Here is a 24,566-nt window from a genome sequence, read left to right on the forward strand (position 1 = left end):
CTTCAGGACATCAAATGACAGAACACTTTTGAGGAAAGTTGAAGTCACTTCACTGAACTATGTTGTTTTAGGTTAATACTTTCATATACGGTAAGTATGTAGTACTTATAATAAAAGCTAGATGTCACAGTCTTGCCTGCAAAACAATAGACAGAGGATGATGGGTAAACAAACTGCAATAATCAGCATGTCTCTAAGCAGGCGATCACTAAAACCATTAACCTTAGTTAAATTTCTGCAGCACATTGCTGTGTCCATTACCAATGAAAATGTATTGTATTGGAAATGGGTCACTCCGCGTCAAGATAGAATTGAGCCATGAAGTGAAACTGAGGCAATACATTTACATCAATGTATTCATTATACCATCTCCTTCCTTCTTCTTTCGCATTTTCTCTGGTATGCTTGTGTGTATAATCATCAACTACTCAATGATTCACCTATGCATGCAAATTTTGTTAAGGGGTGTGATGGAAGGGTTTCTGAAGGCGTAGGAGTGTTGATAATCTTTAGTGCAATAAGCCTAACTAACAAATACAATTGCACAAAAGTCCCAAAAATCAGAATAATGAACACACAGATGACATTCACCTTCACAATTTGATCTAGGGAGCTTTGTTATTCGGCCTGACCATATACTGTACTTTTTCCAGTTACATTGTTTTTTTGTTTGTTTGTTTGTTTTTGTTTTTTTTTTTCATTTAATTTGTTAAACCCCTATAGCGGAGTTGTGTTTGATCACTGTAACCAGCAGATGGCACTAAACAAACATTCATTATCTAGCCAACCCATTCCTTATAAGTGTCATTAGAAGGGCATGGTACATTTTAAACTGATGCCAGCATATAGCAGGGTCATTCAACAACGATATTTAATTATTGGCAAAAACGCAACAACCATCATCTTGAAATTTGATGCAGAAATTAAACGTACAGACAGAATTTAAATATTGAAGTTGTCATCATTTTATGTGGCTGATCTGACTTCAGGTTTCTGGCTAAAATATCAAATTTTCAAGTTTTCTTTAACTTAATAATGTGGGGGTTACATAACAAGCATTTTTTTCCAATCCCTCTTTTGAACAGATTTGATCAGGTTCTGATTTTAAATCAAATAAATGTGTGACAAATCCACTTAAAATTTAAAATTTATTTGACTTGACAATCGTACCAGCCCTCTGACAGAAACTGTAACTACAATGTAGCCCACGATTAAAAAAAAAAAAGTTTGACACCCCAGAAAGAAACAGTTGAAGGGGGAAAACAAACGCAGAACATCCTCACTTTCTCTCTTCCTCATTCGCATTTTTTTTAAATCACTACTATTATTACATTTAATCCCAAATTTGAGTCACTTCTGTTGTGTGGTGTCAGTTTGCAGCATGTTTTGTCCTGCAGTTGCTTTATTATCAGCGCATTTTTTAAGCATTTGTTTTGTCTTAAGTTCACCCGCTGTCATATTTATAAATTCATATTTATTGCGGTTTGTCTTTTAATGAGTTCGCCTTTTTTGTTTTTAGCCGTTTTAATCTCAGTGTGTGTTTTTTGTACTTGTTGTAGGTTACATTACATTTTTTGATAGCGTCCTTTTTTGCTGCTTTTTAACATTTGGATGTTTTATTTGCAGCTGTTGTTGTTATTTTGCCTCATTTCCGTGTTTGTTATTTTCCGTTTCAACAACCACCCCGTAACGGTCATGGAATGATCTGTCAACAAAAGTGGCATAAAATTAGTCGTATGTCAGGGTAATGACGCGCACCCACCATTCTGTGAACAATGTTGTTGAGAATAAAGGTTAACTTATTTGTGAAAGTATAACACTGAGATTAACTTCTGAATGGAATGGCATAAATAAGGTGTCAACGATATGAATGCCGGCTTATTGATACAGCGTTATTTCTGAAAGGGAAGGTGAGAGGCGTTTGGCTCCAAATCCTCTTAGTAGCATTATACTGAGCCTTGTTCAAGGCTTGTCATGTAGCGTGCCCTTGCAGCCTCCTAAAAACCATACTCAGCATCTCTGAGTGGCTCTGGTGCCGTGAAGTGAAGCTTGCTCAGGCGGGAGAGGAGCTGAGCAGACGCTGCAAGCTGCAGGTAAGAAAGACCACTTTGCACATTCATGCATCTATTTGTTTTATCAAGGTGGGCTATGGTAACGTAATGCTTCGAAAACGATATGTGATGGACTACATTTAAAAAAAAAAGTTGCATTTAATGTTTTGGTTTTCTGGTTTTATATTGTGACATTGTTTAGCAGGATAATTCCTCAATAAGCATTACACTTATATCGTTGTCTTCTACATCTACGAATGTACTGAATATATCCAACTAAAATGTGTTTAAAAGGCGCTGAACCAAATCATCTGTGTAGTCATAGTAACAGGTGGCTGTTTGCATCTTGCACTTCAGTATTTACAGCTTGGCACTCGGAATGAAGTATTTGCGTTTACGTTGCTCTCGCTGTGTTTCTTTGTTTCTCAGCTCTGCCACAGGTGGACATCAGCTACTATAGGATGGAACATTTTGGACTGATGAACGTGTTTCTTTTCACCAAATAACAGCCACAGGAACCATGAAGCATTTTATGTGACATCATTTGCAGTTTTGCCATGAGGACTATGAATGTGGCCCCTCGTCCGAGGAGACTCAGACGCAGTCGCGTTCTCTTCTTCGCTTCGGGTGTGCTCTTGTGTTTGTTCTACACGCTGACACTGAAAGCCAGGCTGTCAAAAGTTAGAGATTCCATCCATAAGCGGGACATTTTGGAAGAAAAAGGCGGTGGTGTTGGTGTGCTAGAGGTCAACATTCCAGAGTTAACATCAATCAATGGATCACAGGAGCCGGTCCACTTGCCTAAGAACACCCAACCCACTTTGGTGGTTGTCAACAGAACAGATATTGAGCAGTGTATTTATGTGGAACCCCAACCTCCCAAACCGCCACCCACCACCACAGCATCCACTCCACCACAGCCGCCAAACAGGAAGGGCGAGTACCCAAAGGACATCTTCTCGGTGGAACAGCGACGCCAAGGCTGGGTGCTTCTGCATGCCAGTGGGATGGTTTATATGTTTGTGGCCCTCGCTATAGTTTGCGACGAATTTTTTGTTCCCGCTCTGGAGGTCATCACAAACAAACTGGACATCTCCGACGATGTGGCCGGTGCCACCTTCATGGCCGCCGGCGGCTCGGCACCGGAGCTTTTCACCTCCTTGATCGGCGTTTTCGTCTCCCACAGCAACGTGGGCATCGGCACAATCGTAGGCTCGGCCGTCTTCAACATCCTCTTTGTGATAGGCATGTGCGCCATCTTTTCTCGGGAGATGCTGCACCTGACATGGTGGCCGCTCTTCCGGGACGTGTCCTTCTACATCCTGGACCTCATCATGCTCATCGTCTTCTTCCTGGATAACACAATGCTGTGGTGGGAGAGCGCCATGTTGGTTCTGGGCTACATCACCTATGTGTGCTTCATGAAATTCAACAGTCAGATTGAGCATGAGGTCAAGATACAGCTCAACAAGCATGTGAGCATCATCCAAGCTTGGACCACTGATGAGCCTGACAAGGTCAGTCACAAGGACAGGAAACCCTTGTTTCTGTGTCTGTTCGAGTTCTTGCAAGCGATGGCAAAATGATTCAATCAGTCATCAGTCTCATAGCGTGTTTGGTCAGTTTTTAACGTTGTTGAGATCACAGAAACGACGCAAAACTAATTTGAATATTGAGTATATTGAGTTTTTCACAAGATGGGACTTTAATATCTCTAGGTAACACTGTAGATCAGGCAAAAATTTAAGATAAAAATAAAATGGCAGAGGGTTTTTCTGAGACGTTTTTAGGTGAAATTAAAACCATAATAATGATGAATGAAAAATCTTAATCAATTTCTCAATTTTAAAAATTTGCGACAGCACTGTTTTTTTTACCCTACTCAAAACAAGTTAGCTGTTACTTACTTACTTTTTGTTTATCTTACTGTTTCCTGAAAAGAAAAAAGCTGTCTGAATTTGTAGTTTTAGGTCATGTTTGTGAACTTCTTTTTCCTAAAAATTGAAACAACTAAATGATCATGCTCCTTTTTTTCAACTAACTCCTTATGTTTACATTTATTTTTTCAAGACATGACACAAATATTTATAATTTAACGCGTGGCCTTTAACTTGTAAAACAAGGCAATATCATAAAAATGATTGCATAATAATCACACTTTTTAAAGTCATAACTTTTTTAAAATTTCCAAGACTTTCTTGAAAAACAAAACAAAATGTTTATTTAATTTCCTGATGTTCTTTTTTCAAAATGCTTTCATTATAGCATTTTTAAGTCAAATAAAAGTATTTCATAATGGTGATTTTCAGCAGAATAAACTCTTTGTCAATCACAGTTAGTGGCTTGGACCAGTGAGGGCCATCACTAGCATTAGCATCTGGTAGCATCAATGCTAGCATTAGCATCTGGTAGCAACAATGCTTGACTGTTATGTGAACTTTCAAACACCACCTCATCGAAACACCATCCCTGCTGCTGCTACAATCCTCTCTCTGGTTGACTTAAAGACTTTATGTTACAATGCAAATGATTCGTGACTTTACTCTGAAATTGACTTCTCTCCTTTAGCCATTCTTCATTTAGTGATAATTCTCCTTGCTTAAAGTGACAATATGTAAGATTCAGACCGTTTTTCATTAAAAATGAATACATTGAATATTACACGTTTCAAAAACTCGCAAATAACTGTGTTCTTAACGACCAACAGTATGTTTTAAATATAATCGTAGGTTTAGTTATCGTTAATTTATATTACAAGGGGGGTGGCACTCCTCCGGAGCTCGCCATGTACGCCTATAGCGACAGACATCCGGGGGAGGAGTGTGTATGGCTCCAATTACCGTAATGCCTCCAAAGTTTCCACGGGAGCATGTGAAACATTACACATACTCCCTTTAAATCGATACTGCAAGTTGTGCTGTTCATGTCTGCGTAAAGGATCAGCCAATCACCTCAGCTGGCACCACCTCATGTGATTTGATTGACAGTCCAAGTCTGTATGCTGAAAAAATAAATACTATAAATGACATTTTACAAAGGCCATAATGGCAAAGAACATGAAATAAAAATGTACTTACCCAATTTTATAAAATCAAGGAAAATCAACAAAAAGTCTTATTTTAAAAAGTACAACTTTTAAAATAATCATTTTGAAATATATTCGATACCATTACTGTATTTTACAACTTAAGTTAGTTTAGTCTCTCAGCTGAGTTTGGGTAAGAGGTGAAGCGCACTCTGGACCAATTGTCCGGCAATTGCAAGGCAGATGTAGACAAACAAGCGTTCCCATTCACACCTATGAACAATTAGTCTTCACTGAAGCTAACATGAATGCTTTCGCGATGAGATGAGAGTGTCAAAAATATGGAATTGATCGGTTGTTTTCACACCCTTAAAAATAAATAGCCAAAGGTTTTCCATTAGTGTTGATCTTGCTATTGTTGTTCTCAAGCTCCCCATCATCAACAATGTTCTCTCACAACATTCACCTTTGTTGACTCCATGTTGTACAAAGTCAGATTTCTTCACTTTCATCTGCATGCATTTAGAACAGTGTCTTTTTGGGATTCTGTGTATAGAGGACACAGATTTTCAGTATGAGCAGGTGATGGCCTATGCTTGTGGAACGTCCTTTGATGCAGTGCAGAAGTCCAGGTGTGTGGCTGTGTCAGAAAATGGCAGTAATGTATGCACCAACTGATGTAAATGAGTAATGGATTGTTGCTATGTTATGATCAAGATATTGTGGTTTTGCAGACTGCCAAAACAAGACAGACAAATGGAGACATTCATATTCAAAACAGTTTTGAGTATCATCAGAACACACACAGAGTGCAATTGCTTCTTTAATCAAGTATAAGGATGCAGGAGCCTACATCAGTGTCTGATAATTATTGGAACGTGAATTCATTTTATGTATATGTAAACATGGTCATTCCATGTTTTCATAACACAGCTACATAGGATAACCCTTAAAAAATATTTCATAACATGTAGGATTTTTTTGTTAATTTGCGATACATGTATTATTTCTCATCCAAATTTTAAAGGACAATTCTTTCTTGAATTGGTCTCTAAAGCAGGAAGTTACACTACCACTTCAACATTGTCTCTTGATTGGATAAGGTGACAAAGAGTGAATCATTGTTCGTTCATGCTGATTTATGCGCACAGTCTAGCCAATCATCTACTCTTAACAAACAGTTTATGGTTGAAGTGGATTTTACATGTAGTCCGCAACATCACCATTGATGCACTTATATGTTGCAAAACATCATTAAAATTGTTTTGCTGCTCATCCAAGCAAGCCTTATCAGTTCACTTGGTAGAGACTAACTCAACTTCTTTACCAGCAGACAACTGGAACCGGTGGTTTTAGGCCGCATTATTTCTTTCACTGTGCACATATTGTACTCTAGAACGGCAGTCCCCATTTGCCGGTCCATGGCCCGGTACTGGTCCGTGGATCAATTGGTACGCACCCGAAATAATCAGAGATGGGAAATCCAAGTCTTGAAAGTAAAAACCCTACCGAATTTGGCTTTAGCCATAGGTGCGTCTACTCAACCTGCAGTCAAATAAGCTCATTAGACGACCAGTTAAGTGAAGGTACATGTGGCCAAAGCTAAACTGTGGCAGGGTTTTTACTTTCTGTCCCTGATTTTCCCATCTCCGGAAATAATGATGTTTCGGAAGTGATTTAGTTTATCCTTTACCAGTTCAGTCATTGTTTAGCTTGATCTTTGTTTTTTGGCGCCGCCTCTGGCCGCTGTTGATATTACATCTTGTAGGGAGAAAGCGGTTTGGCTTCAATTAGCAGTCGATCGGTGACGCACACGTTGTTCTGTCTGAAATCTAGCCCACAAGTGTCTTTAAGTTATACTTTCTATGTATAATGTTGCCATTTATGACAATATGCCAAAAGTTAGTTTGTTTGTTGATCCAACAACTTATGTCTGGGAATAACATCCTAGCTAATGTAAGTTGATATAATCAGCATGTTATATAGCGCTACCTTGTATGCGTTTATCTTGTTAGCATTTTTGTTTGTGCCAGGTATTTCCCTTTGGTATATGTTAACATATGCAAAGAGTTTAGGTAAGACCCTCCACTATATGTTTGTTGTTTTTTTCACCATGCCCAAACAGCTTTCAAAAGGAAATGATAATAACGATCTCTGTTATTGACCTCACAGGATCGGGAACCATCGGCGCCTTCTCCGCCTCCGCAGCCAGAGCCACCTCAGAGCTTTCTAGCCAGCAAACCAGCTGATCTCCAAGAGGACAAAGCCAAATTCAGGGTGCTAATAAGCTGTTGGTCATTTTCATTACTACAGTACATTAGTGATGGTCTTGCCAGAAGTTATGTTTTAAACTAGAAACCCATGACCGATGTCGACGATGGCAAATTGAATGGAATTGTTGAAGCGTTCCAATATGCAGGTGCGCCCCGGACTGCAGCGAGGTGGAAGCTCAGCCTCCCTCCACAACACCTCGCTGAGGAACACCATCTTCCAGCTGATGATCCACACGCTGGACCCACTGGGGGAAGGTAACAACAAGTGGGCATCCTGCAATCATAAGTAAAACTTTGCAAACTTTGTGCCAGGTTATCAGTGACTTAAGGGGCAAAGGTGCAAATGTACAGGTGGAATTGAGTATACCGTTTATCCAAACAATTATGGCCGCAGAACAATAGAGGTTTATTTGTATAATATTGCACAATAAACTGTTAAAAAGTTTATTTAGAAAAGTTTCTAAAGTTAGAAAAGCAGTTCTATTATTCCATCTACCTGGTTATTTATAGAAAGAAATGTGAAAGATTAAAAGCCAATTGCCTTCAATGCCTTCCATTAATATAGTCGCTGTAGTCAATCAGAGCCACATAGGGCTACTCTGCCCTTGCAGTGAGCCAGTGATGAGACCCGTCCTCAAATTTGCGAAGCGGCTTCTTTACTCTTGCAACACACGCAACTGATTCCTAATCAGCTTTCTAATACATGCTCATACAAGCTGGATAAAAGCCAGCATGCTAGCACACCAAGCTCTTTATCACTAATGAAATAGTAGAGCGATCGCCACGGCAATCTGCATCATCAGCATCTTTTAGATCACACCATGCTATTTGGCTTGACGGTTTTCTATCCAAAATACTTATTTGGTCGTACACATTCGGGTCTGACCGATTAATTGCATATGAGCTCTTTCAAAGCAGCATTGATTTTTTTTTTTTTTAATCGTACACAACACATTACAAAAGTGAGAGAAAATAATTACATTCGAGCAATCCTTCAACCCAAAGAAGCGGTCAATTCTTTTCTCTGTTGTAGTAAATTAAATGTGTGTTGTACTTAATTAAACAGCGGAAGATCGGTTAGCACGTCCGCCTCACATATAGAGGTCATGGCTTCGATTCCGGCTCTGACCTTCCCGTGTGGAATTTGTGTGCTCTCACCGTACCTATATGGGTTTTCTCCGGGCACTCAGGTTTCCTCCCCCATTCCAAAAACATGCTTGGTAGGTATATTGGACACTCGAAATTGTCATTGGATGTGATATTGAGTGTGAATGGTTGTTTGTCCCTGCAATTGGTTAGCAAGCAGTTCAGGATGTTGTCGTGTTAGGTTGGGATTTGTTGTGGGTTTTCGGGTTTCTGTTTTTGTGGGGTTTTGTTTATGTTTCTAAGTTTGTGTTTCTGTTCCCCGCGGGTGTGTCTTCCTTGTCTGTTTTCACTAGTGTAACGGTTTCCACCTGTCAGAGTGTACCTGCCCCGTGCGTCGTCCAATCAGCTTCCCCTGCCTTTTGTTCTTGTTCAGCTGTTTCGTGATTCCTTTTTAAGTGTGGAGTATATTTAAGTTCGGGTTTGCTTTGAGTTAGCTGTCGGGTTATTGTCGAATGCCGCCCATATTTCTGTCCACAAGCTCCACTACCTCCCTTTCACTGTCTTCCCTCTGTTACCCCGTGAGTTTGGTTTTCTTTTTCAAGTTTTATTTGTTACTTTGTACAGTTTTTTTTCCAGTGTGTCCTTCCGCAGTTCTGTCTGAAATCTTAATTTTTGAGCCGTTCGACCTCCCAGTTTCCTGCCGTTTTTGGGTCCACTACATTCCTTACATTAGCTTGTCCGATCATGACAGGTGTCCTGCGTTTACTGCCCAAAGACAGCTGAGATAGGCACCAGCATGCCTGTGACCCTAGTGAGGAGGATAAACGGCAAAGAAAATGGGTGGATGGATAGCTAAATAAATAATAAACGATACAATATTTCAAAACATGTTACACCTGCACTTTGTATCTTTAGTGTTCCATGCATTAAGGGACCCAAAATTTAAGCTATTTTACTGTATTTATTACACGTACATCGGTGGATTAATTGGTTTTCGGCTAAACATCGAAAACAAGCGTAGTGTTGATCAGTTTCAGGTTAAGGTTCAGTAGCTGCTCTAAAAAAATCATGTTAAATCAAATCCCGTTTGTGCTTGTGTCATTCTTTCTGGGTGAAAAAATGAAAACAGGCTGTCCCTGTGCCACGATTGTTTGGTGATCACGCCGTGTTTCTGATAGGCATTCTGAGCATAGGAAGAGAAAATCGATTGTTATGGTTTCTGTTCTAGACTCGACCTTTAGAGGGAAACTCAAAACCCCTGCTGCGAGAAAAGCTAGGGGAGGTAAGAAGAGCAACATTTTTCTGTCTCAGTACTACAGTGCTTTCTTGGTGTGTTTGTGTTGTTCCTGTGTACTCGCTTATCGTGCAACTGTAAGGCGTGATGCGCTGGGAATGTTCAAGCAAAATTATTGTTTCAGCTCACCATATGTGAAGAGACTGAGAACGTGAATAGCATGTGACTGAAGTCACTCTTTGTTGTTTATTTCCCTTAGAAACGTCCTTTAATGGTGTAATCAGAACGGAGGTGTTTTTTCAGAAGAAAGGTACCCTGCGTCTTGTGTGTTTTCTTTTATGTGTTGCTCCAGAAATGGTGTCATTTTGTTTACACAAGCTAATTTTTGCATGACTGTCCATGATCATTTTCAAGTGAAATCTTTATTTCTTCAGAGTTGATCAAAGGGCCGATGCTTTAACTGTAAAAAGTGACACTGTTGTCCGTCTGTGACCGCTTTCTACTTAACGAAACAATAATTCTCTTAACTACAGCAAATAACAAAGTAAAGCCACTGAATGTCCCTGACACAGGCAGGTCACACCAGCACCAGCTGGAAGGTGAGTTGGAATGCGAACACTGATGATGGAGATGATCACATCTATTTTTTTGTTAAAATTCAAGTATCTTGGTGCTGTACAGTATGTCATGTGTGAAACATCAGCGGACAGAATGCGCACTACACATATGTCAAGCACTGTACTGCGTGTGTAACTGACTCAGGTGAGACATTGCTTCACTTTATTAGCATCTTGGTAGAGTTTAAATTCAGGACAAAACAGTCAAAAATGCAAATGCCACCATTAAAAAGATTGAATACTAAAAGATGTACATACTATGTTCCCTCTGAAGGTGCTTCTTTAATCGATACTGATAAACATCAATATTTGTTGGAACATATGTTTAATTTTGATGTTGTTGTCCAATTGCATTTGAAACAGAATTTTACAGCACCTCAACCCGCTTGCCGCACGTTAAATATTCCTTCAATACATTTGCAGATAATCTTGTCACATCAAAACAATAAAATGTCAGAGCGGCCCAATGAAGCTCTCATGCAGAATCTACATATGATTTACAAGGAGCCTCATATTCCAATAAGAATGAAAAAGAATGATTAAACAACTTTTTGTGCGTTTCTCTGCTTGAATCCAAGATTTTTTTTTTTTTTTAATCCGTGTAATCTTTGAAGCGCAATTCTATCACAAACCTTTAAAAAAAGATATGCTAAAAAGCTTCATGGCATGGAGCCAAATTGTTATTAATCCATGTTATGTACCACCTGTTTATATGAAAGGAGAATGTATGTCAAATGCACTTTCAGCCCACTTTGATGTAACAATGGGGAAAATTTAAATAACTGCCCCCAACGCTAGCTTGTACCCGATGAAAAATGATCTCGTAGTATTGTTTGATTACCTCCACCAAGAAGCCAAGTCAGGTTAGCGTCACTGACTAAACGAAACGAACCCAAGATTTTGTGTTAGTTTGTTAACAGTTTGCTGTCGTTAGAGGTTACAGTCTAAAGTCTCGTTTGCAGAGGTCCGCTTTTCTCTAGGTACATTCGGTCATTTACTGAACATTACTGATCATTAAGGCTTGAATAAGGTTGATCGCAGCAATCAGACTTTTGTGTGTCCATACATATTATTTGGATTAATGAGGCGCTTCAGAGTCTGAGAGGCAGAGCGAAGTGTTTTTGCCGGGAGCTTGAAGGGGCCTCAATGAGTGCAAATCAGTCGGACCGAGGATTAACATTCTGATTGTTTTCTGTATGATGTGTGTACAGTATGTGCGTGAAACTCCTCTTTAGTCGACCCGAACGTTTTTGTAACATCTCACTCTGTTTTGTTTTTTTGTTTTTCTTTAATTCCACAAAATGTAATTGAATCACTTCACAATTGAAAGCGTGCAATACCTTTATTCTACTGTACAGTGAAAATATGGCTTACTTTTTTCTTTCTTCCGTTGCCCATGTCCAGATGATGGCCACAAGCCAAAATGCGAGCAGTCTGCACCTGGTCGAGTGGCGGAGGCAGAGGAGCCTTCCACCTCGCAGCCTCCAGCTGAGCACGACACAACCAATATGACCGACAAGCAGGGTGCCAATGTAAGCAGATTGCTGTCCCTGTCTTCTGTCCTTGCTGTCCTGTCTTCTGTCCAGATGTAATTTTTCCTGACCAAAAACATTTCATGGCATATATACATTGTGTTTGTTCCATCCTGATAAGCATACCCCATGTTCATCATTACGGTGACCCGGAGGCAATCCCAGTCGACTTTGCTCGTATTTATGGAGGGGATCTATGTATACCATACAGTATTATCTCCTGAATAATGATTGCATGGGTAGCAGCACACTAGACTGGTGGTTAGTAGGGCTGGGGCATAATATCGATATTTTGCTATACGAAGTGACGCAATACAGTACGACGTTCAGTTTCCAATATGTTGCGTATCGGCTTTGAAACGGCTTATTTTTGTACTGTTTTGCTTTTTGAATCGATCTTCTCCGGAGTGGCATTCGTATTTTGGTCATATTATGAATCATGTTTGACGTGTAAATGTCAATGCCAAGCGCCTCAAAAACAGCACATTAAATGTTCAAATACACCACTTTTCAAGTGAGGCGTTGTTCCAAATCAAAATCGGCGGCAGAGGAGGAGGACAAACTGCAGAAAAAGAGAACTTGATAATACAAAGAAAGCATTTCCTTCGTCTCTGCCATTGTAGTCATATCTCTCCTTGTCCTCACCGGCACAGTGTTCAGGTTGTCCATAGTAAGCTCCTTGTTAGGCAGGAGAGGGAACGCATTCTACCCCCTGCTTCACGTCATGGGTCCAATTTGAATAAGCTACCTTGTCCGCCGTCCCTCGGTACGAACGCAAACTCGTTGGCCTGGAACTCAGAGTACCTGGTGCGGAAGGGGGCTATTGATGAACGATTGCATTGGAAAATGTATGTCTTTCACAAACTGTTCATCCGCCAATCGACGACCTTTGATAAAGCCCTTAGCGCGAGTCACTAACGCTCAGAAATGTCGCTTTGCCCGCAGGAGAGCTCTGATGGCAGAAGTGGCGACGAGAGCAGTGACGCAGATAGCAGTGTGACGAGTGAAAGTGAGGATGATGATGGAGACAAGGAGGAAGAAGAGGAAGAGAATGAGCCCTTGTCTTTAGATTGGCCAGAAAGCAGACGCAAACAGGTCACTTACCTCCTCCTGCTTCCCATCGTGTTACCGTTGTGGCTCACCCTGCCTGACGTCCGCAACCCGGTGCGTACAACCATCATCCGCTCTCTGCACGGGTGTTTACTGAACAGTGTGGAGTGAGAGATTTGCGTGTTCGACGGGAAATGACTATTGTTCCTCTTTTGTTTGGTTACTCATGGATGCAGCAGGTCATTTTACACCTGTGTTTCCCAACAAACAAAACTGTGCTGATACAGCACAAGACATTCACACAAAGTTTAGATTGAAGCCAGGGCCATCCACAGAAAAGCAGTGCTTCTCCTTTAAATTCTGTTCAACTTTCTCTATGATGACCTTTCTGAGGGTCGAAATATTAGGACTGACAAAGTTTTAAAATATGTCATTAATTGAGGGTGCGCCTTATAATCCGGTGCGCCATATCGTGCGGAAAATGCGGTACTCGGTCAGACCTGGCTACAGTCACAAGAGTCCAGATTTTCCTTTTAACTTTGTTTTGCAAGTTGAAGTCAACAGAATCCTCCAGAAAATGAAAGAGGAAGCAATATACACACAACGTATTAGTAACAAAGAACCATAGCAAACTGCGGCTAAATGCGCTTTTGATGATCTTTGTTAACAAGAGTTCCTTCCCATGAATCAGCCATTCTCCTGTACATTGCCACTGTCACTATCATCTCTTTTGGTTTTTTCATGAAAAACAGTGTCTTACTTTATTATTATTGCCTGGAGTAGGGGCAGCCTCTCATAAAAGAACTTGACCTTGTGACCATTCAGAATCTCAGAATTGTGAAGTGTGCCACGCAGATTAGGTTTACATTTTGTAGCAATTGTAGTTTTTCCTCATTGTCTTTGATTTCATTTCATTACTTTGCTTTCATTTCCTTGTTCATGATTCTGACAACATGATGCCAATGAGTAGCATTCAAAGATGTAACTTCTTGGCGGTTTATGAAAATCACATTTATCCCAATAAAATGTTCAGCAGCATTCCTCACAGATTTGCCATAAACGGTGGCATTTTCGCCAAAGGGACGGACAATACGGAAAAGGAAACCACCATTGCAGTGAAGTAGCGAGTAATTAATAAATCTGCCAATGGCTTCATTTCTTTCCAATTTACACAGGCTAAAAATAAAGGTGCCACCATTTAGTGGTAGGTAACGGAATTACACCTTTTTGCAGAGAAAAAAAAATCATTATTGAAAAAAAAATCAATCTGTACAGTGGCGTTAGAGTGAACGTTGAACCGGCGATGACGCGGGGTTTTACCGTACACGCAAATGTATTTCGTCTGAAAAACGTCCTTGTTTAATTTAACTCTTGATGTTAACCGTTTACTGAGACGCTCCACAGAACAAAGAAGCCACTGATTTTCAAATGGTACATCACCCAACAGGCAAAGCTTTTCTGTCGCTCGATTCATGTCAAATGTTCTGCAGCTAAACAACAGGTGTCCCCTTTCTATTTGTCAGACGTCCAAGAAATATTTTGCCATCACCTTTATTGGCACAATACTGTGGATTGCAGTTTTCTCCTACCTGATGGTGTGGTGGGCTCATCAGGTCTGTTCGGACTGCAAAATAAAATCCATCCTCAAATGAAGTCAATCTTACAGTAGCGGCGTATGTGTCCACTTTCCTGGGCCCAGGTGGGTGAGACGATCGGTATCTCCGAGGAAATCATGGGTCTTACCATCCTTGCGGCCGGTACCTCCATCCCTGACCTCATTACCAGCGTTATAGTAGCTCGCAAAGGCCTGGGAGACATGGCTGTGTCCAGCTCAGTTGGCAGTAACATCTTTGACATCACTGTCGGGTAAGTTGGCTCGGTAGGTATGCTGCCTTCATGTACTCAGATGAAACGACAAAACTACTATTGAGAAATGAGGCCGTATTTCAGGAACGTCAATTTTCTAATGTTTGGGGACATTTTGACCCGTCTCGGGCTTTTCGATGTGCGATATCAAAAGAAAAGAATACAAAAACCTGGAGGTTAAAATATTGCATAGATTGTCAAAACAATGCTTGCAAACGAGAGGTCCAGAGGTACACCCTATAATTTAGCCCATGTCGGGCTCATTTACTGCCATTCAAAAATTAGAAAAATTGTCAATTTTGGACATGGTGGAAACCTGACATTTTATCATGCATTTCCCTCAATTCTTGGATTAACCCTTTCAACGGTAACTCGCGAAAGGGGCGCAATAGAAATTTTTGTGTTGACACCCTCAAACCACCGGGTGGCGCTAGCAGGCAATTTATGACATTTGCAAGCCTGTCAATGACTGCGATGATTTGATTGGCTTAGCCCGGACTCCCATAATGCACAAGTTTTCAAAAGTCATAATACAGTAATCCCTCGTTTATCACGGGGGTTACCTTCCAAAAATAACACGTGTGCGTTTCCTCTCGGCACGCCTACGAGTCACGTGATCGGCAATCAATGTGCTTACTAGCACGTTTGCAACCTGTGTGCTGAGCTGAGCCCACACGGGCACAGGAGAGACACGGGAGAGACCAAAGCGAGCTTTTGGATCCTCTCGCCTATGCGTCAAGATTTTATTTCGAGACAAAAGTAAAGCCCCGGAGCCAATCAGGCTTCAGAGCACAATGCGCTGTAAAAAAAATATCCACACTGTAAAAAATCCGTGAAGCAGCGAACCCGTGAAAGATGAAAATAGACAGACTGACAGAGGGTTACAATTTTTGTCTGCTGAATGTTGGAGCAGCACAAGTAAGTTGCCCGCTCCTGGCACAAACACACAAAGGTGTTCACAATCTCAAGTGCGCCTGGGACAGAAAATGTCCTCCAGTTGGGAAGTGACTCCTGTATCTTTATCTTGTACTTGTAGTTTGCCAGTTCCTTGGCTCTTGTACTCGTTTCTGCACAACGGTCAGCCAGTGACGGTCAGCTCCAACGGTCTGTTCTGCGCCATTGTGCTGCTCTTCCTCATGCTCCTCTTCGTCATCATCTCCATCGCCACGTGTCACTGGAAGATGAGCCGAACACTCGGCCTCACTATGTTCGCGCTCTACTTTGTGTTCCTGGTCCTCAGTGTCCTGTTGGAGGACCGTGTCCTGGTCTGCCCAGTCTCCATCTAACATGTGGTCAAGTGCGTCCTCGACTAAGGAATTTTCATGGAGTTAAAAATCCTTTTGGAATTGATAGGTGAACAAAATTTAAGGTGGTACCTTGATGTGCAAACTCTACGTTACCCGTGAATCATTCGAAGGGTAATGTTGATTTGAAAGAAACTTTAGCCACTGCACTAGCAAACTAAAATGTGGCAGCAGTGGCACACATCTGCACAGTAGTTATATTATATATATATATATATATATATATATATATATATACATATATATATATATACACTGTATGTGTGTGTGTGTGTAATAAAACTTGTGGCTCTGTTGCTAGAATCTGTTTCGTAGAAAACATGCTTGTATGTGTCAAAAGTGTTTTAACCCTTTCACTACTGATGTTTTTTTGTTTTTGTTTTTTTTAAATAACATTTATGGAATGTATTATTTGTTTATAAGGCTAGGATACTGGGAATATTGTTAAATTCCTACTTCCATGGATTAATTTACAGGCCCTGTGATTTTTTTTTGTCCCATCAGTATTTTATAAGAATAATAATATAAATGTGCCAGAGAAGCATATCGTCAGTGTATTTCTATAGTACTTGATGTTTAATTGAGAAGAAATTGTACATAGCAAGCTACCTTGTTGACAGTGAGCCAGCACTGGCTTGTTGTGCATGAAAAACATGCTAACTGCCTCTAGAATTTGTAGATAGGTGTGCAATGAACCGCTGGGATGCCATTTCATCTTGTTGCTGTGGGATGCATGTCCCAACGGGGTTAAGAAAGGTGTCATGTTTTGCTGAATTCCCTTGGTGAACTGATGAAGAATGCAACCTCCTAAGTAAAAGAAAAAGTCATTTGTAAACTTTCTGCAATAAATGACTGTATTTTTCTAACCGTGTGATAGACTTGCTGTCTTGACCAGAAAATGGCACTATTAATAATTCTTGAAAATTGCGTTGCTCCGAAGAAGGGGGGAAAAACAGAAGACGCATGAGATTATATGACTTTATTTACATTTAAAGAACCCTGAAAGTGTGGTCCTCGACAGAACCGTTACCACACCTGACACAAGTGTGAATAACCTTCTCTCCCTCACAGATTGTCAGCTTTCCCGGGCTGTTCCCATCAGCCAGTCAGCCATTTCAAGTTAGATCAGCCCACATTTGATGGGCCAAAGTGCAGCAGCCTCATGACCTTTAAAAAAAAAAGTTATTCCATGTGACAAAAGTGGTTGATCTACATTTGACCCGAGGTCTTCCTCAAACCACCCTAACACTGAAAAAAGAACCCGTGCGTGTTAATGAGATGCTACTTTTGTGCAGAACTTACCAACGGCTTATGATTGATACAGTCGAACCTCTAGATAGTGAACTTCAAGGGTCCGAGGAGAGAAGTTCACTATGAAGAGAGATTCACTTTATAGAGGTTTTCCTAAAATGTTCAGAATTCATTGATGAAATATGTGAATAATTTTTTAATAAATATGTAAGTAATTTTATATACGTTTTTTTAAAAATAAATATGTAAATAAATGTACATTAAACAACTTAAGTTGTTTAAACACTACAATCTAATGCGGTAAAACTAATGTAAAAACATTTTACATTGAACAAATATCTTTATTATTATTCATTCATTATTGTTTTTAGCTCGCATCTCCTGAAACCACAACAGCACTGCCTTGTCGACACTCTTGAATGTTTATAGGCTTCATGCGCTTTGTGCTTCCACTAAGCTTTCCGCCTTCCACGAGTCGCATTATCTCTTCTCTCTTCTTCAGAATGCCACATATCGCAGCAGGCGAAGCATCGTACTCCTTTGCAATGGCATTCTGCTTCACTCCACTCGCACACTTCCGAATTATGTCGCACTTCTCCTCCAACGACAAAGGCTTTCGCTTCCGACTTATAGATCTAGCATCCATACTTTTCACGGCAGATTCCGACATCTTAGAATTTTCGGAGGGATGACCAGCGGAGAAACGCGTGCGCAGTGGACGGCGGACTAAGTGAAAATGCAAGAGAAAGTCGCGGCGCGCGAGAGCGGCTAGGCAGGGAGGAAATCCCGACAGTGCGCCCAATTTTACAACTTCACAATTTTCGATAAGTTCAGATATTCACAATATAGAGGTAGATGCTGTCAAGGGACTGACTAATAGCATCACTATGAAGAGATTATTCACTATGTGGAGTTTCCCTATGAGGAGGTTTTACATACACGTCAAATATAGCTGTTTTGCAAGGGACCGTAAAGATTCGTTCACTATGAAGAGAGATTCACTTTGTAGAGGTTCACTATATAGAGGTTCGACTGTATTGCCAAATACTGTATATTTAACCGAATGGGAGTCACCTGGTGGCTCAGTGGGGAATTACTTTGAAAAATGGATTTTACATTGATATGCACCCAAATCTTTTTCACATTCTGTAAATACAAATAAACCACCTCGATTAGCTTGGCTAGTTGCTGCGATGCGTCAGTATTGTTGTAGCTCGTAAAGTATGCTCACTATGCTCAGAGTTACAAGTATTTATCGTATGTGTAGTATGGCATCATTGCCATCCAATGGTCACAGTTGTCACTCCGGTGCTCATTGTGTTATCATTCCAGGATGTCAGCTCCCCTCCATAAAAATCAAAACCGTATTTGACCAGAATTTGATTATTTGTTATTTTTATGACTATTTTAAAAAAGAAGGATTCTCGTCTATGGCACTGACAAAGTAAATGCGGTGTTTTTTTGGTAATTGATTCCTTTGCATTGTCAACATTCATCATTTCACTTACAATTGTGAATGTAGAAGTATTCTTGCATTCTTGCTACTTTTGTCTTTGGCAAAGCTAGAGTAGAGTAAATTACAATGGGCAACTAACAACATAGTTAGCTCAAGGCAATAGGAAATCTGGGTGAATTCCCAATTCCGTGCCTCTCTTGGAAAGTCAGCAAATTTAATTAGAAAAACAATACTGAAGGGGCGAAAAGCTGGTCTTAACCCGATAAGATTTTGCTGTGTGTAAAATAATAGGTAATATCTCCAAGTAGCTGAAGAGCGGCGTGCCTTAGTGCCAAAGTGTTTGCCTGCCAACCGCAAGATTGTGGCTTCAGTTTTTTGAGCAAGACATCGAACTTGAATTTGCTTTCAATGGACCCAGCAGCGCCCTGCATCGCAGCAGCCTCCACCGGTGAATACAAGCGTGTGCAAAGAGGTGAATGTGAGCCTTTGTAAAGTGCTGGAGCATCATACTGTATGGTGTACAAAGTGCCATGTAATTCCACTCCATATATCGTTCTATTTTGCCACATCCAATATGGGGTATATACTTTTGTGTATGACACTGTGACTTAATCCTGTGTTTTGATTTCACTTAGATATACTATCAGTTTCCATGTGTAAAAAAAAAAATAAAATTGCAAACTTGATCTCATTTTGCGTCTGAAAGACAAGTGGAAAATGGCACCACCGTGCATAAGCGCAGGTAAAATCAGAGGACATGGGGACAACGGAGCAGCAGTCTTGGAGCTTCTGTCATATCACCTTTTTGAGGACATCTTTCATCACTGAAATTTGAGATTGCTTTCTAATAATAAAGCCTTAAAGGTCTACAGGTGGCTATAAAACACTTTTTAAAAGCATTTTCCAAAAGCACAATACCTTGTGTAGGTTGTCCATTTTTTTGTGTCTACTGCTCCACGTGTAGCACAGGTGTCAAACTCAAGGTCCGGGGCCCAGATCTGGCACGCCACATCATTTAATGTGGCCCACCAATTACTGATTTAACTTCAAGTTTCTAGCTAAAATCCCAAATTTGAAAGTTGTCTTTAACTTTTAATAATGTGGGGGTAACAAAACAAACATTTTTCCCCCAATCTATCTTCTGACCCCTGACTTCAAAACTAGGTCAATGTGTGAAGAACAACCTTACAATCAGCCATATCAGCCCTCTGACAGAAACTACGACTACAACGTGGCCCACGATAAAAACGAGTTTGACACCCCTTATTGTATTATACAGTATGTAGAACATGTCAGCCATCAAGCATTTCTAAAAGATATCCATGAAAAAAACATGGAGTACCGATATCATTTCTAAAATAAAGATAATTATTCCAAAAGTTAAAATGATTCTAAAAACAATTTAAAATAATACTGTATTTTCCGCACAATAAGGCGCACCTAAAAGCCTTACTTTTTTTTTAAAGCTGACAGTGCGCCTTATAATCCAGTGCACCCTACATATCCATCCTATCATGTGGTGACAGCGTGAACTGCTGACTTCTCTGATGATTGAGTTGCTATTCCCTTGAGCGCAGCTTCATCTACTGGGTACATAACAGAATGTAAATGCAGCCCCTGCCACCACCATAGCATTGATTCAACGCGCCTTAAAATTTGGTGCGCCTAACAAACAAAATGAAAAAAAAAAAGGGGGGGGGCAATTCATTAAAGGTGCGCCTTAAAATGCGGAAATTGATCTTAGTATCACAGTTTGTACTGTTTCCATATACTTCATTACTTTTACAATGACATCTGAAAATAAAACATCATTCAACTGTTCAATTGCCTCCCTTATCCGCACAAACGTTGCATGTAAGTGCTTGTCCGACAAAAGCGCGGTAAAGATTCGACCACTCGTACAACAGTTATGAAACAAAACGTAAACGCATCAGATAGCATACGCTACTGTTTTCCAGGTCATTTTCCCAAAAAGGCAAGCTCAACAAAGTCCTTTCTATTCAAGTCAAACTCCTTTCAATATGTCTGGCAGCGTGATGGAAACGAGCACACCTACAACAATAGGACAGTGGACAGATGGCGCTAATAAATAAATCTCACTTTGTATAAAGAGAATTCACGTGAAAATAAAATCGCTACGAGTTTGCATGAAAAATATTGCTTTGAAAAATACTCTTCTGGTGCATAGTAAGAGTCTTTCTGTAAGGAAGCCGATGTGGAGATGACCCCGGCTGGTTACTCGATGGAACGTTCCTGCCTCACCAACAGCGCGGCGGATTTCCTCAGCTCATCTTCACGCGATTTAGAGGTACGGCTCCCCGAAGGTCCTCCGACACTCCACGACGCCCGTGCCGGGAGGGCGGTCGCAGTTGCGCGTGAGCTTCGCCAGGCTCGGTGACAGCCGGTCGTACGCCGACTTGTACTCTCGATCGAAGGCGTCTGCGTAGAGGACGGCATGACCGGAGTTGGCCAAAATTCAAAATTCATTCCTTTCGGAATTTTGTAACATTCATCTTTCATAAGTAGGGCCACTTTGTACATGTTTAAACAGCCTAATCTGTTAGGAGGCCCTTTAAATGAATCATATTAATTGTAGCAGTTGACAATATGGATGCAGTTCACTTGTTTGCCTTGACATGGTGCTGGTGTGTTGGTGATATGTGCGGAGCCAGACACCTTTTAGCAAATTTAATGTAGGCCTTTTTGTGGTCTATTTTAAGCTGTAATGCTACTCATAGTTTGTCGCGCAATGCATGATGGGTAACCCCGGCTCCGGGTTGCGTTGTACCGCCCTTTGCTACAACTACGTGCTATGCTAATAAAGACTTAACACTACGTCGTTGTCCGGAGTACCATTGTTGTATTAAGTTACAGAGAAGAGTGATAACAGTTTTTATTTCACATTTCCAATGATCCAGGAATCATTTACATGTCCACAGGAGCATCAATATTGATTATTTTGAACATGTAAGTTTACTTAAATTCAGTTTGGAGTCATGCGACGTGCTTCCTGTGTGATGTCATTGCTAAAGTGCCAACAACGTGCTAACAACGCTAACATCAGATGCGATAGCCCAAAAGTGGTATGTTACATATGTGTTTTTATGTGAATAGGTACAATGTTAGCCATAGCTAATGTCAAGTTTATATTTGTTAGTTCTACGGTATACATTTGGATAAAATGAGTAAAGATGAAAAGTGGAAGAGCATAGTAATCATCAATGCAAAAAAGTATTATCTCGTTTGCGTGCAAGCCGGCATGTTGATAAATGACAAAAAATCCTCACAAACTGTAACAAATACAGTAGACATGATGGGTTGTGCTAAGGTATTAAATTACAGTCCAGTTGTTGTCCCATATTATACACCAACAACGTCACCTTTCGTGTCTTCAATTTTCTGTCGTTCCTAGAGACAATCATTTTTCCGCCAAGGTGTTTTGTAATGTGAATTTTTCATAAAAAGAGGCATTCATTTGTAAGTAGAGGTACCACTGTCCATGTGACTGCGTGTCTGACACCAAGACAGAAACTTGATAATGACTGGTCGCAGCCAGAAAACATTTTCTCCCATGGTCTAAAGTCTAAACCCTAGACCAGGGGTGGGCAACTCCAGCCCTCGAGGGCCGGGGTCCTGCATGTTTTCCAGTTTTCTCTTCCTAACACACCTGATTTAAACCATTAGCTCATCAACAAGCTCTGCTGGAGCTTGAGAATAATCCTAATCATTTGATTCAGGAGTGTTTGAGAGAGAAAACAGGAAAACATGCAGGACACCGGCCCCCGAGGCCTGGAGTTGCCCACCCCTGGTTTAGACCGTGGGGTGTCAAACTCATTCTTATCGAGGGCCACGCTGCAGTTACAGTTTCTGTCAGAGGGCCGGGATGACTGTGATCAAATACATTTTGGGTGTCACACTTCCAACTAGTTTTGAAATCAGAGAGAGGGTGAGGGGAAAAAAGCGCTTGCTTTTTCCCCCCAAACAATTTCAAATCGACTTACAAATGTGATATTTTGACCGTAAACTTGAATTGGAATGGGCGTTTCGCGGGCCGCGTGAAATGATACGACGGACCGGATCTGGCCCCCGGGCCTTGAGTTTGACACATGACTGTCTAAACTGACTGTGTCAATGGTGTCAATTCAGATGCAGAAGCCACATGGAACAACGAAAAGGTTTCGATTCACCGTTTTCTTTCCAACAACAACTAAGGACTCACCAATGTCAATGTTGTCTTTTCCCAGAGCCACCAGGGACAGGAACAGGAGGTCTCTGTACAAACTCCTAAGTAAGATCAAGTTGAGGTCAACAAGCATATAGACTTCATTGGGTTCAGTACTAACCATTTGTGTATTAGACAATATTCTATTCTCTCTCTTTTATAAATAGTCAACGCGAGCAAAAATAATTAATTTATGACTGCCAGTCTAACTTATTTCATTGGTAGTTAATTAAAAACAAAGCCTTACACCAGTAATTGACATGTTGTACTACAATATTTCATAGACTTTGTCAAATTCATTCGATTTGTTCCCGAATAAATTATACATACATATTTGAAGGTAATCACTGAAAACGTGTGCAAAGGCGGACAGAATAGTTGCGATATACTGTAGCATTAATAATGCTGCCGAGAGATTACAATACTGAAATGAATTAATCAAGATTCGAAATTAAATTCATTTGAATCGCAGCAACAACAAAAATAGTTTTGTTTTTCTGAGAGTAAGATTGATTACAACCCCCCCGCCTCCCCAATCATTACAAACTGCATTTTATATACCCTTGGTTATCTCGGTTAATATTGCTTTGATGAAAAGACACCTATGTGAGTGATAAATATGCAAAAAATGAAACACAGAAATCCAGTATAGGCTATCTGCAGAACTTACTCATGGCTTTATAATATGAGACGATTAAACATTTATATGGTTTTACAGTCATAACGGCCCTCCAGGGGAAGTTGTAACTACTTTGTGGCTTTTGATAAAAAAACAGTGTGACACACCAGGTTTAAGAACAAAACTAAGATCATCTATTGGGACATGAGCGTCATTCTGGTGGATTTAAAATGAAGCAAACAATACGTACTTTAACTGCTGACATTCAGCTTTAATTTGTGGGTATTTAGATCCAAAAAAAGGATGATTGACAATTTTCATGCTGGCTTATGAAACTGACCTTTGCCTTTTGTGTCCGAGCGTCCGGTCTTGCAGCTCAAGCAGATGAGCCATGGGTCGGCCGACGTCGTTCCTCTGGATGCTCCTCACAACGCTGTGCAGCAGCTCCTCCGTGAACGCCTTTTCCTCTTTCGGGACCGTCCGGGGCACCGAGTAGCCCACGTCTACCAAACCACACACCCAAAGCAGGTCAACAGAGTGCTCTTTTTCCCGAATGATAGATTTATGTCTTTGTTCAGCATTCTGTTTTTAATTTCACAAAACTTCACATATAAACGGCCACTATTTAACTACATTGTGCTGTGAGCCTGTATCAGTTTAAAAATGACAAAAATGCCGCAGTGTTCTGCTGTTGGTAGTTAAAATACGAAGTGTGTTCCAGAATGCTGGTTCGGTCTCTGTCTGAATGAGCATGTAAGGGAACGTTCACAAAACCAACAACGACATTCAAATATAGTTGTAGGGACGAATGTGATTGTGCTTTCCCCACACAGACAACAAGTAATTTCACGCAAAAAAAAAAAAAAAAAAAAAATCATGAAACGTAAAAGGTGACTTTTCATGCGAGGACATAAGGCACACAAAAAGAGAGCAAAGGCAACCCAAGTAATTGGCGGGAGTCTGCAGCCAGATGACAACAC

The 24,566-nt window shown here is 40.6% G+C and overlaps 2 protein-coding genes and 1 long non-coding RNA gene across 4 annotated transcripts in view; 1 reads left to right on the forward strand and 2 right to left on the reverse strand.

Moving 5' to 3' along the window:
* Nucleotides 1-1,981: 1,981 nt before the first annotated feature.
* On the forward strand, nt 1,982-16,909 carry LOC148425058 (sodium/potassium/calcium exchanger 1-like). 2 transcript variants are annotated; one of them, XM_088413489.1, is made up of 12 exons: nt 1,982-2,093; nt 2,481-3,568; nt 7,249-7,353; nt 7,496-7,604; nt 9,664-9,717; nt 9,929-9,979; nt 10,203-10,268; nt 11,691-11,818; nt 12,764-12,982; nt 14,392-14,481; nt 14,568-14,734; nt 15,771-16,909. In XM_088413489.1, the coding sequence occupies exons 2-12, from the start codon at nt 2,609-2,611 to the stop codon at nt 16,018-16,020; spliced, it is 2,199 nt and encodes a 732-aa protein (XP_088269615.1). In that variant the 5' UTR covers nt 1,982-2,093; nt 2,481-2,608; the 3' UTR covers nt 16,021-16,909. The 2 variants fall into 2 exon arrangements, with proteins under 2 accessions (XP_088269615.1, XP_088269614.1); XM_088413488.1 differs by lacking the exons at nt 9,664-9,717; nt 9,929-9,979; nt 10,203-10,268.
* Nucleotides 5,884-13,068, reverse strand: LOC148425059 (uncharacterized). The gene is made up of 3 exons (XR_015865433.1): nt 12,923-13,068; nt 11,661-11,884; nt 5,884-7,623 (listed from the first exon to the last, which is right to left on the reverse strand). It is a non-coding gene; the product is annotated as an uncharacterized LOC148425059 (long non-coding RNA).
* Nucleotides 16,910-17,002: 93 nt separating the features above from the next.
* LOC148425060 (C-myc promoter-binding protein-like) overlaps nt 17,003-24,566 on the reverse strand; it is a 49,087-nt gene continuing 41,523 nt past the window's right edge. Inside the window, exons 31-33 of the mRNA XM_088412971.1 lie at nt 23,927-24,089; nt 22,965-23,029; nt 17,003-21,184 (exon numbers count right to left, since the gene is read on the reverse strand). Coding sequence (XP_088269097.1) covers nt 21,048-21,184; nt 22,965-23,029; nt 23,927-24,089 — 365 coding nt within the window. The 3' untranslated portion in view covers nt 17,003-21,047. The remainder of the gene's footprint in view (nt 21,185-22,964; nt 23,030-23,926; nt 24,090-24,566) is intronic.

The sequence above is a fragment of the Hippichthys cyanospilos genome, chromosome 4 (assembly GCF_059441005.1).
Source record: "Hippichthys cyanospilos isolate Australia breed blue-spotted pipefish chromosome 4, RoL_Hcya_1.0, whole genome shotgun sequence".
Taxonomy (NCBI): domain Eukaryota; kingdom Metazoa; phylum Chordata; class Actinopteri; order Syngnathiformes; family Syngnathidae; genus Hippichthys; species Hippichthys cyanospilos.